Here is a 14,870-nt window from a genome sequence, read left to right as displayed (position 1 = left end):
TTAATAAATGCAAGTCTTTCTTCTTAATTTAATCTTGAGTGCTCTGGAACATCTTGAAGTCATTATCAATGCAAGTTTTTAAAAATTTATTTTACTAATTTATTTTCCCCTCATCCTTGGGTTTATTTGGAGGATTTCCATTAGAAATGTGGACATAGGAATTTATAGTGGCAAAATGTTTTCTCCAACATGTGGTGAAAAGAATGACAACAGGAAGCAAGTTTTGTAGACAGGAAATGCATGCAGATGTATGATTTCTTTTTAATAAGCTTGTCAATGTATCAGCAATTACATTGTCAAGACCCAATAACAATCACCTTGTTGACTGGCAATTACACTGTATAGCATTTACATTATTAAAACAGGTGATGGGCATTGGCTCACCCATAAAGGGTACAGCTGTGACACTCCAGGGTGGAAAGGAACTGGGAGTTTATTACTCTGGCTGAAGAATAAACTTGCTTGAGGTAAAAGACCAGCTTCAGACTCATTCTTCCTTTATATTGGTGTTATCAAGCTAAAGATAGCGAAATAGTAATTGTGGCTGCAAGGTGGAAATGTGAGAAGTAGAGTTTGTTGGAGCACCAGGCTTTCTCTGTAGAATAAGCTGAGATGGGACACAGAACTGAAATGCTATAGAACCACCACTTCTCAGAGGGTATAACTGGAGTAAGACAAGTGTACATAGACAATTTCTATTATAAGTGTAGACATAGGAATTTATAAGGTAGGGATAGAATGGGGGTAGTGTAAAAAAAAAATACCAGCTTGAATTAGAAAGGACTACTTGAGATTGAAATAAGAGGGATGGGGAAGCTGCATAGTTGGAGGAATAAAGTACCTCTGCAAAAGGATTGGGAGTTGGATGAAGTTTCACTGAACTGGTTCTATAACAACGCCTGGTATATATCATGCCTTTAACTAGTAAAATGTCCCAAGGTACTTCACAGAAGTGCTACCAAACAAATTGGGCACTAAACCATATTAGTAGATATTAGGACAAAAAAGACTTGATCAAAGAGCTAGGCTTCAAAGAGCATTTAAAGGAAAGAGAATTATAGAGGTGGAGAGGTTTAGAAGAAATTCCAGAGCTTCTATTTTTGGCAGCTGAAGACAGGGGTGGAAATGGTTGAGTACTTTAAATTGAGGGTGCGCAAGAGGCCAGAAGTGGAGGAATACATTTTTTTTTTGGTGCGTTGTATGGCTGAGGAGGTTCCAGAGATAGGGAGGGGTGAGGCCATGGAAGGAATTTTAAAAAAGATAGGGATTTTAAAATTAAGACATTGCTGAACTGAAAATCAATGTAGGTCAGCAAACACAGGGATGAAGGGTGAATGGAACTTTGTGCAAGTTAGGATTTGCGTTTCAGAGTTTTGGTTGAGCTTAAGTTTATGGAGGGTGGAAGATGGGACTTTGACCGGGAATGCATTGGAATACTCAAGTTTAGAGATAACACAGGCATGGATGAATGTTTCAGCAGCAGATGGGTCGAGGCAGGGACAGAGTCGAGCAACATTACATAGGTGGAAGTGTGCAGTCTTAGTGATAGCAAAGATTTGTGGTCAGAGGTTCATCTCTAGGTCAGATATGACAATAAGCATATGAACAGTCTGGTTCAGCATCAGACAGTTGAAAAAAAAGAGAAAAATGTATCAGTGGCTAGGGAAAAAAGTTTGTGACAGGGAACAAAGACATGGCTCTGTCTTCCCAATATTTAATTTGAGGTAATTTCTGCTCATCCAGTACTTGATGTCTAACAATTTAAAGACAGTGGAGGGGTCGAGAAAAGTGGTGATGTGGCAAGGCGAGGTAGAGCTGGGTGTTGTCATTGTACATGTGGAACTTGATGTCATGTTTTTGGACGATGTCACCAGGCATGTAGAGAAGAAACAGAAGGAGGCCAATGTTCGATCCTTGGGAGACTCCACAGGTAACAGTCTGGGAGCAGGACAGAAGCCATTGCAGGTGATATTCTGGCTATGACTGGATAGATAAGAATGGAAGCAGGCATGTACAATTCCACCCAGCTGCATGATGGAGGACATGTATTGGAGGAAAATAATGCAGTTAGCCAGGTTAAAGGCTGCAGGCAAGTCAAAAAGGTATGGGGGGGGGATGTCTTTTTTATTTTAAGAGCCCTTTCAATATTTTGGCAGGGGGCAGAAATTGGATGGTTTCAGGCATCGAATTCCGAGAATGATAGGCACATATCTGGGAGATGGCAATATGCTACCTGGAATGACAATTACTATAATTTTCTCCCCAGCTGAAGTGGGCAAAGGGACTCCCGGTCTTGATGCTTTTTAAAATTACTTGTTACAATTTAGGAGTAAGGGCATATACAGGCCACTTCATAAAACTATTTCAGTAAAAGCCAGAGGTTTGACTATGTGTCAGAGATTCACTGATCTCAGCCAGCTGGATGCCTCCTCAGAGGAGGGAATTGTCCCTAGGCCTCTAATATGGGGATTGTAGCTAGCAGTGAAGAGCTGCATTTTCAGAGGAATTTGAGCAGATTAACAGCAAAGGCATAACATCACAGGGATTATGTTCTCATTTTTTAAAGAAATCTTCATAGCTCAGTATTGCTTTAGTTGCCTGAACACCTAAGCCCTTTTGATCTCATGACATTCAGCTAAAAGACATGTAAAAATGACACAGCTGCTTCAGATCAGGACCTACTTTACTGAAGGATCCGTCCATATGTTGTTTTGGAACTAAGATTATGAGTCACATCCTTCAGACAGCATTAAAAAAAAATTGACAGTTTCAGGATCCTCCTTTGCAGAATGATTTAGATAGAAAAGATGACTATGCATTTGTTCTGAAAATTATATGCTTTCTTTGAATCTGTGGATAATGTCACATGAATACATCTATCTTTTGACAAACACTTAACCAGAAAGTACCCTTCAAAAATACTGAAGCTTTCCTTTTGCTCCAGGTAGAATGACAAATAATTTAATAGTTAATAATAATATAATAATTATTAATAATATTTATAATTTTAAAAAAATAATAATTTAAACAAACATTTAATCTGGTAGCTTCAACTGCACAGTTATGAATACCATATTTCTGCTCCATTGAAGAAGAATTTCCATAAAAGCTTACTTGGACATCTGCCATAATATTGCCTGAAGAAATAGTCCATTTCTCTGGATTTCCCCCGCTCTCCTGTTGTAACTACAGAAGTATTTCAGGCAAAGTGCTTTGGGATATCCTGAAGTCATGCAGGACATTGTATGCAGTAATTCCCCACTCTACATTGATTCAAGCAAGTTATTTCGTGTTAATGTCATGGAGGCAATAGGGAGCGCATACCCCTTTAAAGTCGCAATGTTCATTATTACAGCATTGAAGATCATCTGTCTTCTGAGTGCACCACAAATGAAATTTTGAGATAACCAGGGCAGGAGAAGGAGGAAAAAAAACACACTCCTTCTTCCATAGAAGAGAGCATTCTACACACAATTTACTTTAGTTAAAACACCAATGTGTTTTCTTCAGAAAGTAAGATTTGTTTCAACAACTGATTATTTTAGAAGAGCGCCATTTTATTTTAAGAATTACTATCCATTGTTAGACAGTATGTTGAGAGACTCGGCCTGGGGTGGCAATTTCTTTCTTGATTAAACCAGGTAAGATATTGACATTGCTGTAAAAATGCATATCTTCTACCACTGTTTCACTTGCAAAATAAGAATACCCTGTAAACTGAGGGAACAAATGTCCCTAAAGGTATTTAAGGTTATTTTGGATGACACAAAAAAAAATCATCTTGCATTAGATTTATGCATTATTGTATTTTGAGTTATCTCAGCTGGGAATGCACAGTACTGTACACGTAGGGTACAGGATTTCAACATTGCTTTTTCCAGGCGAGAAATGTCTAAAAGAACATAATTCTGTTTTTAAACATTGATTCCTATTGGAACCTACGATTTGCTTAAAGTTGTTTCACTTAAAGTTGTGATTTCAAAGAACATGACTAGGACGTTGAGTGAGAAATTACTATAAGCACAAGCTCTTTCTTCCTTTCTGACTTGAGTCTTGTAGGTGTTGGAGAGGTTCTGAGGGATTTAGAGGTGAGCTACTCATTGCAGAACAGCGAATTTTTACTTGGCACCTGTAGCAGGCTATTGATGTGGCTGGTGCATTTTCATTTCTGGTCAATAATGTCCCCTATGTTATGAGAATGTGCTATTTTTTATGAAAAGCACAATTTCTAATTCTCCTTTTTTTTGGCCGGGTTTTTAAAAAAAATTGTAATCCTATTAAGACAATGTAGGATAGCTAGCCTGACAGAATAGACAACTTGCATTCCACCTAAGTGTTATTGTTGGAATCATGCTGCAATACAGTACATGCTTCAAGTTGGTAATTAAGAGCAGTTGCCCCCAATTGGGGAAAGATTAGGGAATCATTGCAAGAGTATAAAAACCAGTTCACACTGGGTGTCGAGGGGAACAAGAGGAATCTGTGTCATTATTTTGTGGAATAAACCTGGTTTAAGGAAAAGAATGGCTTCAGGTGCATCCTTTCTTCAATATATGATTATTTAGATAAACACCAAGCTGGATGAAAAGGGAACAGGCACCCAATACCGCCTTCCCCCCGCCCCCCCCAACTAAGAAGTGTGAAAGACTCCATCTCCTATTAGCTTTCACACTGTCTTGAAACGCTCAAGGTTTGAGATGAGATATCAGAATGCAATTACCTGCTCTATAAAACAATAACCACAGCAGGTATGGTCTTCTGGAATATACGGCCACCAGGGCTTTTAAGAACTGTTTTATCAAACCAGAAAGATCAGAATGCTGCATTGAAAAGCTGCAAGAAAGCTGTGTCTCTGTCTCTCTCTCTCCAAGGTATTGCACCCAGATTTGCAAAGTAACCATCCTGAGAAGAGAATTCTACTCAAAACCTAGATGATCTGGGAATAAAAAGGGGAAAGTCTGCTCTCATACAACTACACCCAGGAACACAACTGAACAAAAATGGCCACAACTTGGAATCACTGCATCGAGACCAGCCAAAGGACAGTTAACTGTATATTTCTTTGTTTATCATCTTGACAAACTGTTTTTTAAAAAAAAATCTTTAAATCCTCTTATTCTACTATCTGTACAATTGCGTGTGTGTTATATATGAATGGTGGCTGCGATTTGCCTAGTTTTTAATTTGGGAAATAGTTTCGGTAAACTTATCCTGTTCTGTGTTTAAACTCAGAAAACCTGCTTGGCTAATTCTTTATAATCTGAGTGTACATAGAGCGGGACTCTGCAGTATTGGCAAAGCATATCCTCATTAAATTTGTGAAAACCCTGTTACAGTCAGACTCTGAGTGGCATAATAGGGTAGTGATTTTTAATCCCCCCCCCCCACCAACGTGGCTGTAACATCTAGAATGCTGACAGTGGGGACATTTGTCGATGGGCCATTGAAGCTCAAGGGGAAGTGGTTGGAACTTGGCTTATTAGAGATTATCATTACCTGGCATTTACATAATACAAATGTACCTGCTACTCATTTGCCCATATTCCATGTTATTAGAGTGTGTATTTTTTTCGGGACTAAATTTTTCCTTTACTATATCCCACAGATGATATGAATAAATCTTTCATTTTTAAGGGATTGTTATGGTGTTTCACTGAAAATGTCCAAACTTGCAACAATGGCTTTAGATCTGTAAACAATGTATTTTTTTCTGTCAACATCAGGGAAACATTAGAAGTGAAAGTTATGGTGAAGATGTTGCAAACCCTCATTTAAGCACCTGTAGCAAAGTTTTACTGGCAATGATAGGGAAGTGGGAGCTGCTGGTAGCCCAAGGTTAGTACCTTTTCCAACATTTCTTGTGGGCCAACAAGAGGAGAACTACTCCCTTGGCCCCTCAGTAAAGCCTTTGGTCTCCTACCTGCTTATGGTATGCGCACATCCCACCCCACTTCATTTACCGACCTCCCCATCATGCCAGCCCTAATGCCCTCTTTTCCTCGAGCTGCAATTGCTGACCCCATCAATCAGGATGGGGGAGGGGGGGTCCATTCCCAAGGGTTCACAACTGCTGTCTCCTGCTGCTGGTTTTCCATCCTGGCTACTGGCCAGGTTATCAATTTATCTGGTGTTGGGCAGGAAACTGGACAGAAAAGTAATAAGGCCCTGCAAAATTAATATGGCCCAGCCTTGTCAGGCTCCTTGCTAGTTTTGACCTCCGCCACACACCTCGCCCAGCCTTTCTGCAAATACAGACGCTGTTAACTCTTTCTCTCTGAATCGCTGCTGCCTGACCTGCTGAGTGTTTTCCAGCCCCCACAGTATTTTGCTTTTGTTTAAGAAAAGGCTAGTCAAAGAAAAATACGTCGAAGTATAATTCCAATTCACTAATTCTTCCTTTAGAAACACTTAATACATGAGAATGAACACTAATCAATAGCAATTTGTTAGCAAAATCTCTGCATTGGCTTGTAATTGAAATATATCTATGAGAAATTGTATTAAACAGAGGCCATAAAGTCCTGAGGAAAACACTTGCTGAATTCCATCCCCAATCCACCTTCACTCCCACCCAGCCTCAATCCCTGCTCAACATTGCTTTTGTCGGTGTGACCATTTGGCAAGGATTTTCTTTTTCAGTTTATCACAAAGTTATCTGATTGGAACTTGTGCATTGTCAATAAACGAAAATATCTGAGTGAAAGGTCAACAGTTCAAAAACCTCTTCCGTGAAGCAAAACTAGGTGTGTCACTGCTAAACTGATAATATGCAGCAACTAATTTTCTTCTAATATAAAGATTAACACCTAAAGTAATGGTGCTGCTGCCACCAGAATTCAGCAATTACCCAGGTGGTCCTATGGGGGTCCTGCAAACAAGCAACAAATTATATATACATCACATGTCTAATGTACCCTTGGGAAAGGTAGAGATTTGACAGTTTCAAGGATATCTTTCAGGCTAGCACAGTATTACTTTTTCCATAAAGGGATAAAAATAGACACAAACACAAAACCACAACAGATCTATTCATTTATGGATGAATTTACCCTTAAACCCCCTAGTCCTGAGTAAACCTATTAATCTAGCATTGCAGCTGTTTTTAAATTACATCTCAAAATCAGCTAAATATAGGATAGTGCACTATACCGTATGCATTAGCACCCTAGCATTGAGGTGCTATTATAAACCTTGTGAGCAAAACCAGTCTCAGGCAATTAGCATAGTGCAAGGTCCCGGAAATAGCACGTGTGACATTTGGTCAGTTAATCTGTTTTTGTAATATTGGCCAAAAGATAAATACTGGCAGGATGTTAGAAGAGCTCCATGGTGTAGATTTTGAGTTTGTGCAATAGCGTGACAATGAATCGGCATACCTTTTACATCTCTCCTGATTTTCATTTCCATTTCCTTCAAAGATAAGATCTAACCCCTGGACCTTGTTGAAACAGTGCCGTGCAATGCAAAGTGCAATCGTAATATACATAATAAAAAGGAACATTTTGATTATAAGTGGAAACATGTTATTCCAATTTTGTTTGGATCATCGGTGAGGTCATACTTGGGTGGTTCCTCTTAAGCTGAAGTATTCAAAACATGGCCCCAAGTCAATTATCTTTTTAACCATTGCTGGCTTCTTCTTAAACACACAAAAATTGATGGGGAAGAACTTAGTCCCTCTCACACCATTTCTTTTGAATGTGAAAACAAGTAGAAGCAAATGTAAAATCTGAAAACAGTCACAGTAGATCAGTGAAGACGTAGGAATGCATAAACATGCAAAAGTTTAGTTGATCCGAAGAACTTACACTGAAGGGAATTTTTAAAATTGAATCGATTCCATGATATGGTATGATGTGTCGACTGGATGGCTTGATTAGCCTTCTCTCATTCCTTGCCGTATCATTCTATGAAGTCAGAACTTGCAACAGCAACTATAACTATAATTTGCATCTGTAAATTCCTTGCCCATTTTTGGCCTGGTGCATTCAGAGTCAACATTGAGGACAAGGGCAACTCCCTACTGACTGTATACGACTGGTGACAGAGGAGTGTGTGACATTGGCTATAAGGTGCGATTCAGTGAGTATGACCATGCCACTCTGTTGCTTGACTATTTTGTGGGACACAACTCTCCCAATTTGGCACACGTCCTTAAATGTGAGTAAGGAGGACTTTCCAGAGTTGACTGGGCATGGTGTGCCTTTGTCATTTCCAGTGCCTAGGTTAATGCCGGTGGCATTTTTCAAGTGGTCTATTTTAAGTTTTCTGTAAGTTTGATGTAATTGAGTAGCTTGCTAGGCCATTTCAGAGGGCAGTTAAGAGTCAACATTACTGTGGGTCTGGAGTCACATATAGGTCAGACTGGTTAAGATAGTGGGTTTCTTTCCCTCAAGTGCATTAGTGAGCCAGATGGGTTTTTATGACAATCTGGTAGTTTTGTGGTCACCTTTATTGCGACTAACTAATTTGTTGAATTTAAATTCCACCAACTATCATTACAGAATTTGAATTCATGTCTCTGGAGCATTAATCCTGGCTTCTGGGCTAGTCTAGTAACATTACCGTTACACGACTGTTCCCGAGGTTTTGTGGTTAGGAATAAAATATACCCACTATTAGACCAGGGGAACTTAACCAGTGGAAGAAATTGGGAGAGAAAGGACAAGGGGTGGCAGCAGATGGCGAAGGATACAGGTGCACAGTAAGGAGTTCCTTAGGAAGCTGACCATGCAGGAGCCATTTTGAAAAGTAATTATATAAATAAAAAACAAAAACATAGCAAATGCTGGAAGTCAGAAACAAAAACAGAAAATACGCAATAGGTCAGTCAGCATTTAAGAAGAAGAGACAGGGTAATGCTTCAGGAAATTCTGATAAATGCTGTTCAAAAAGTTAACCTTTCTTTCTCTACAGGTGCTGCCCGAACATTCTATGTTTCCATTAGTTTGTTTTATTTAAGCTATTATATGGATATGTCCCTCTGAAATAGGTTTCAAAATTAGATCAATTAGTTTCCCTGTTCACAGATTGCTCTGTGGCTTCTGGGAATCTCAAATTCTGAAAATATTTTTCAAGGTTAACGGTATCTATTAGTGTAGGGCAGAGGAATCGCCATGCAACACGTTTGTTAGGTAGCTCTAATTGTTATAGCTTTCAGATTAGTAAAACAAACTGAAATCGATTGCTCTCTTTCTCAAACCATGCAATCTATGAGCTTTCCTGAAGACAGGACACATTAGCCGCATCCCCATGGCTGATGAGAGTCTGATAACTGTTACCACCATAGGGAATTACAAAGGTCAGCAAAACATTCAGAGCTTTGGACAAGCAGTTAAAGAAGTTATGTAGTTACATAATAACGTGACATAGTACTTTTCAACACCACCACGTCAAAGGCTGCAAAGCTTGCTAAATGTTGTGTGAAAGGCTTCAGAGAGCTAATTTATTTATCTGAGTTGACTAATTGATCAAGCTTTGGTCATATGCCCTAATATCCTCTTATGTGATTCAATGTCAAATTAGTTTGATTTCCTCCTGTTAAGTGCCTTGTGATGTTTTACTATGTTAAAGGCACTGTATAAATACAAGCCATTGTTGAATTATGCAATTCTGAATGTCGTAAAGGGCAATACCAGTACATTTATACTGGTGTCTCTTAAGCTCCTCTCGTTCCTATGCTTTCTGCCTTAAAATCATTGGTTAGTGATGGAACATGTTTCACCCGGAGTTGAACTTTGCTCATTCGAAAGGTAGAGGTTGGGTGTGCGCATTTAAAGAGCATTAATTACTGCTGTGTCTCCAACTGCTCAATCAGCCAACATTTTAACCATTCACTTTCCACAGCGGATTAGCTGCCTACGCAATTAGAACCCAAATGATATTTTAACTAAAAACCAGCCAGTCCCAGACTTATAAGGTTGCTACTCAAGTCATGATGATTTAATATCCATTGCTGTTTTTTTTGTAACTCCTTTTCATAAATGAGGTGTTAGGCTTCAGTTTTCATAGGAAAAAAAAACTGGAATTCTACAACACAAACTAAAACCCCGAAATTCAGTTACCAAAAAAAAAAAATTCAAAAGGACATAGACCTGGCAGATAGAGTGAAGTGAAGCAATGAAATAATTTCAAAATCCTACTTTCTTGTGTGGCCTCCCCTTCACTTTTGCTATAAATCTTTAGAGAGAGAAGAAAAGTTCATTAATTATAGAGTGCTTTTCACAACCTCAGGATGACCTGAAACACTTTACAATCAACTAAAATTCAAAATTACTTAATTATTATGTAATGTAGGAAACGCAGCAACCAATTTGCACACAGCAAGGTCCCACAAATATCAATGAGATATTGACCAGATTATTCTTGCCACCATCTATTTCTCACCAACATGCTGCCCTACAGCAACATCATCCAAAAACACAGCATCAATTTCCACATGTGTTACAACACCCAGCTCTATCTCACCACACCTCTCTCTTGACCCATCTACAGTCTCTAACTTCCCAGACTATTCTAGTACTGGATGAGCAGGAATTTGCTCCAACTAAATGATGGGAAGGTCAAAGCCATTGTCTTCGGTCATCACTACAAACTCTGATCCCTGACAACAACTCCATTCTTCTTTCTGACAACTGTCTGTGGGTGAAACAGTAACTTGATATCATAAACAAAAACAGAATTACCTGGAAAAACTCAGCAAGTCTGGCAGCATCGGCGGAGAAGAAATCAGTTAACGTTTCGAGCCTTCATGGCCCTTCGGCAGAACTGCAGCATAGTTTCAACAAGGGAGAAATATAAATTGGCTTAAGGTGGGTGGGGGGGGGGGAAGAGATACATTGAGGGTGTGGTGTGAGCAGATAATCAAAAGATGTCATAGACAAAAGGGTCAAAGAGGTGTTGAAGGTGATGGTCTTTGTCTGAGAAAAGTGCTAATTAAGAATGGAAAACAGGATATTCAAAGTACAGCTCTAGTGGGGGTGGGGTGGAAAGACTAAAGGTTTTAGTTTTAGATTTAAAAATAATGGAAATAGGTGGGGAAAGAAGAATCTATATAAATTATTGAAAAAAAAGCGGGTGGGGGGGGGAAAGAAACGGGGTGGGGATGGGGGGAGGGGCAGTTTAAGATCTAAAGTTGTTGAATTCAATATTCAGCCCAGAGGGCTGTAAAGTGCCTAGTCGGAAGATGAGGTGCTGTTCCTCCAGTTTGCGTTGGGCTTCACTGGAACAATGCAGCAAGCCAAGGACAGACATGTTGGCAAGAGAACAGGGTGAAGTGTTAAAATGGCAAGCGACAGGGAGGTTTGGGTCTTTCTTGCTTTCTTTCTTGATATCATATCTGACCCTGAATTGAAATTTCCACCACATATCAGCCCACTTCCACCTCCGTGGTCAGAATCTGTCACTGCCTCTGCTCATCTGCTGCTACAATCTCATTCATACCTTTGTTAGCTCTTCAACATACTCCTGGCCCATGTTCTACAGCCACCCCCACCTCCGTAAACTTGGCCTCAGACAAAACACTGCAGCCCATATCCTAACTTGTACCTTGACTCATTCATCTATCAGCCCTAGCTATGTTTGTTGCCCTATATTTGCTCCCAGTTAAGCACCATCTCGATTTTAAAATTCTAATCTGTGTTTTGATATCCCTCCATGGCCCCACCACCATCTCTGTAATCTCCTCCAGCCCCACAACCATCCAAGGTCTGCAGTCCTCCAAATCTGGTCTCTTGCAAATTCCCAATTTTAAATTGGTAGATTAAGCTCTGAAATTCCTCCCTTAAACCATTCCGCTCTATTTTTCCTTGTTTTACATGCTCTATCTCTTTGACCAAGATCTGCCCTAATGTGGCTTATGTAACGTAATGCAACTTATCCAATTGTTTGATATAACGGTCAAATGGACAGATAAGTGGCAGATGGAATTTAACGCTGAAAAGTGTGAGGTGATACACTTTGGAAGGAGTAATTTGACAAAGAAGTATTCCTAGGCACTAGGAAGTTCTGAGGAACAAAGGGATCTTAGCGATTGTGTCCATAGGTCTCTGAAGGCAGAGGGGCATGTTAGTGGAGTGGTGAAAAAGGCATATGGGACACTTGCCTTTATCAATCGAGGCATAGATTACAAAAGTAGAGAGGTCATGTTGGAGTTGTATAGAACCTTAGTGAGGCCACAGCTGGAGTACTGTGTGCAGTTCTGGTCACCACATTATAGGAAGGTTGTGATTGCACTGGAGGGGGTGCAGAGGAGATTCGCCAGGATGTTGCCTGGGATGAAACATTTAAGTTATGAAGAGAGGGTAGATAGACTTGGGTTGTTTTCGTTGAAGCAGAGAAGACTGAGGGGCGACCTGATCGAGGTGTACAAGATTATGAGGGGCATGGACAGGATGGATAGGGAGCAGCTGTTCTCCTTAGCTGAGGGGTCAGTCACAAGAGGGCATAAGTTCAAGGTGAGGAGCAGGAGGTTTAGGGGGGATGTGAGGAAAAACTTATTTACCCAGAGGGTGGTGACGGTCTGGAATGCACTGCCTGGGAGGGTGGTGGAGGCAGGTAGCCTCACATCCTTTAAAAAGTACCTGAACGAGCACTTGCCACGTCATAACATTCAAGGCTATGGGCCAAGTGCTGGTAAATGGGATTAGGTAGGTAGGTCAGGTGTTTCTCACGTGTCGGTGCAGATTCTGTGAACTTGCCTGTGAAGCGCCTTGTGACATTTTACTTTGTTAAAGCCAGTACATAAATGCAATGCTGTTGTTATCACAAGGTGAGTGCTGAAAAAATGTGCTGAATTGTCCACAATGACAAGTATTTCAAAGGCACAGTTGGATCCAGGAGCAGCATTCCTGTTCCATATGAATAATAGTGTCTCTCAATCCCTTCCCCTTCCTGCATATCTTTTACACTATAAATGACTCAGTCTTTAAAGACTTTAAAAAAAAAAGTAATAAGCAAGAGCCGTGGATGCTTGAAATTGGAAATTTAAAAAAAAAAACACCCATACAAGAGACTCAGCATTTCACTTGAGCAGCTTGGAAGTCACAAGTCTCCTTCCAGCTGACCACCCCCACCACAGCGCAGGCGGCCCTGTGGATTGATTGACAGGGAAACTCACCAATCAGGCAAAGGAGAGGAGGGCCGCGAACCAATAGGGGACCGAGAGGCGGCGGCGGCGGCGGCGGGGGGGGGTCTTTCAGTGGAAGCTGCGGTTGCCGTTGCGATCGGAACTGTCGGCAGCGACGGTCTGTCCTCTGACCCTCTTAATATTTTCTTTATCTTATTTGTGCTTTTTTTTTAAAAACCTCTCCTGTCCGTCGAAGAAGAAGAAGAAGTCGGATTGATGATTTGCTTCAGGTAGGCGGCGGCGGCGGGTGTGTAGCGCGAGTCCTGGCTGAGCTCTCGAGATGATGATGCTGCCGCTGCGGCGGATTGAACCGGTTCCAGGCGGTTCCTGGGTATTTCCGTTAGACCCGCCGCGTGCTGGGGACGGGGAAGGGGGGGGGGAGAGGAGGGTGGTGGTGGCGGCGGCGGCGGGGGGATAGAAGCGAAACAGTGCGGATACTGAGAGTCTGAAACAAAACCAGGAAACTCAGCGGGCCTGACGGCATCTGCGGCGAGAAAGACAAAGAGTTGGACGTTTGGTGTCCCACTGACCTTCCTCCAGAGCCCGAGGGAAACAGTTTCGCCGCTCCCCCCCCCCCCCCCGCCCGCTTCTCTCTCTCTCTCTCTCTCTCTCTCCCCCCCCCCCCAACCCTTCTCCCCCCCCCAACCCTTCTCTCGCCCCCCCGCTTCTCTCTCCCCCCCCCCGCTTCTCTCTCTCTCTCTCTTCCCCCCCCCAACCCTTCTCTCCCCCCCCCAACCCTTCTCTCCCCCCCCCAACCCTTCTCTCCCCCCCCAACCCTTCTCTCCCCCCCCAACCCTTCTCTCCCCCCCCAACCCTTCTCTCCGCCGCACCCTACTCTCCCCCCCCAACCCTTCTCTCCCCCCCCAACCCTTCTCTCCCCCCCCAACCCTTCTCTCCCCCCCCAACCCTTCTCTCCCCCCCCCAACCCTTCTCTCCCCCCCCAACCCTTCTCTCCCCCCCCAACCCTTCTCTCCCCCCCCCAACCCTTCTCTCCCCCCCCCAACCCTTCTCTCCCCCCCCCAACCCTTCTCTCCCCCCCCCAACCCTTCTCTCCCCCCCCAACCCTTCTCTCCCCCCCCCAACCCTTCTCTCCCCCCCCCAACCCTTCTCTCCCCCCCCCAACCCTTCTCTCCCCCCCCCAACCCTTCTCTCCCCCCCCCAACCCTTCTCTCCCCCCCCCAACCCTTCTCTCCCCCCCCCAACCCTTCTCTCCCCCCCCCAACCCTTCTCTCCCCCCCCAACCCTTCTCTCCCCCCCCAACCCTTCTCTCCCCCCCCCAACCCTTCTCTCCCCCCCCCAACCCTTCTCTCCCCCCCCCAACCCTTCTCTCCCCCCCCCAACCCTTCTCTCCCCCCCCCAACCCTTCTCTCCCCCCCCAACCCTTCTCTCCCCCCCCCAACCCTTCTCTCCCCCCCCCAACCCTTCTCTCCCCCCCCAACCCTTCTCTCCCCCCCCAACCCTTCTCTCCCCCCCCAACCCTTCTCTCCCCCCCCAACCCTTCTCTCCCCCCCCAACCCTTCTCTCCCCCCCCAACCCTTCTCTCCCCCCCCAACCCTTCTCTCCCCCCCCAACCCTTCTCTCCCCCCCAACCCTTCTCTCCCCCCCCAACCCTTCTCTCCCCCCCAACCCTTCTCTCCCCCCCCAACCCTTCTCTCCCCCATGGACCCAACCCTTCTCTCCCCCCCTTCTCTCTCTCCCCCCCCTTCTCTCTCTCCCCCCCCTTCTCTCTCTCCCCCCCCTTCTC

The 14,870-nt window shown here is 43.1% G+C and overlaps 2 protein-coding genes across 6 annotated transcripts in view; one reads left to right on the top strand and one right to left on the bottom strand.

Annotated features, from left to right (window-relative positions):
- The window catches only part of LOC144689369 (shieldin complex subunit 1-like), a 94,288-nt gene extending 86,615 nt beyond the window's left edge, over window positions 1-7,673 (bottom strand). Inside the window, exon 1 of the mRNA XM_078556428.1 lies at window positions 7,377-7,673. Coding sequence (XP_078412554.1) covers window positions 7,377-7,522 — 146 coding nt within the window. The 5' untranslated portion in view covers window positions 7,523-7,673. The remainder of the gene's footprint in view (window positions 1-7,376) is intronic.
- Window positions 7,674-8,035: 362 nt separating this feature from the next.
- gpcpd1 (glycerophosphocholine phosphodiesterase 1) overlaps window positions 8,036-14,870 on the top strand; it is a 74,406-nt gene continuing 67,571 nt past the window's right edge. Inside the window, exon 1 of one of the 5 annotated variants that reach the window (XM_078556416.1) lies at window positions 8,036-8,082. The gene's annotated coding sequence lies outside the window, so the exon portion shown is untranslated. Of the gene's footprint in view, window positions 8,161-13,160; window positions 13,357-14,870 lie in introns of those variants that run through there. The other 4 variants (XM_078556417.1, XM_078556415.1, XM_078556419.1 and 1 more) reach the window with 4 other exon arrangements.

The sequence above is a fragment of the Cetorhinus maximus genome, chromosome 14 (assembly GCF_964194155.1).
Source record: "Cetorhinus maximus chromosome 14, sCetMax3.hap1.1, whole genome shotgun sequence".
Taxonomy (NCBI): Eukaryota; Metazoa; Chordata; class Chondrichthyes; order Lamniformes; family Cetorhinidae; genus Cetorhinus; species Cetorhinus maximus.
The sequence above is the reverse complement of the archived record's forward strand: the minus strand, read 5'-3'. Positions and strand labels throughout refer to the sequence as shown.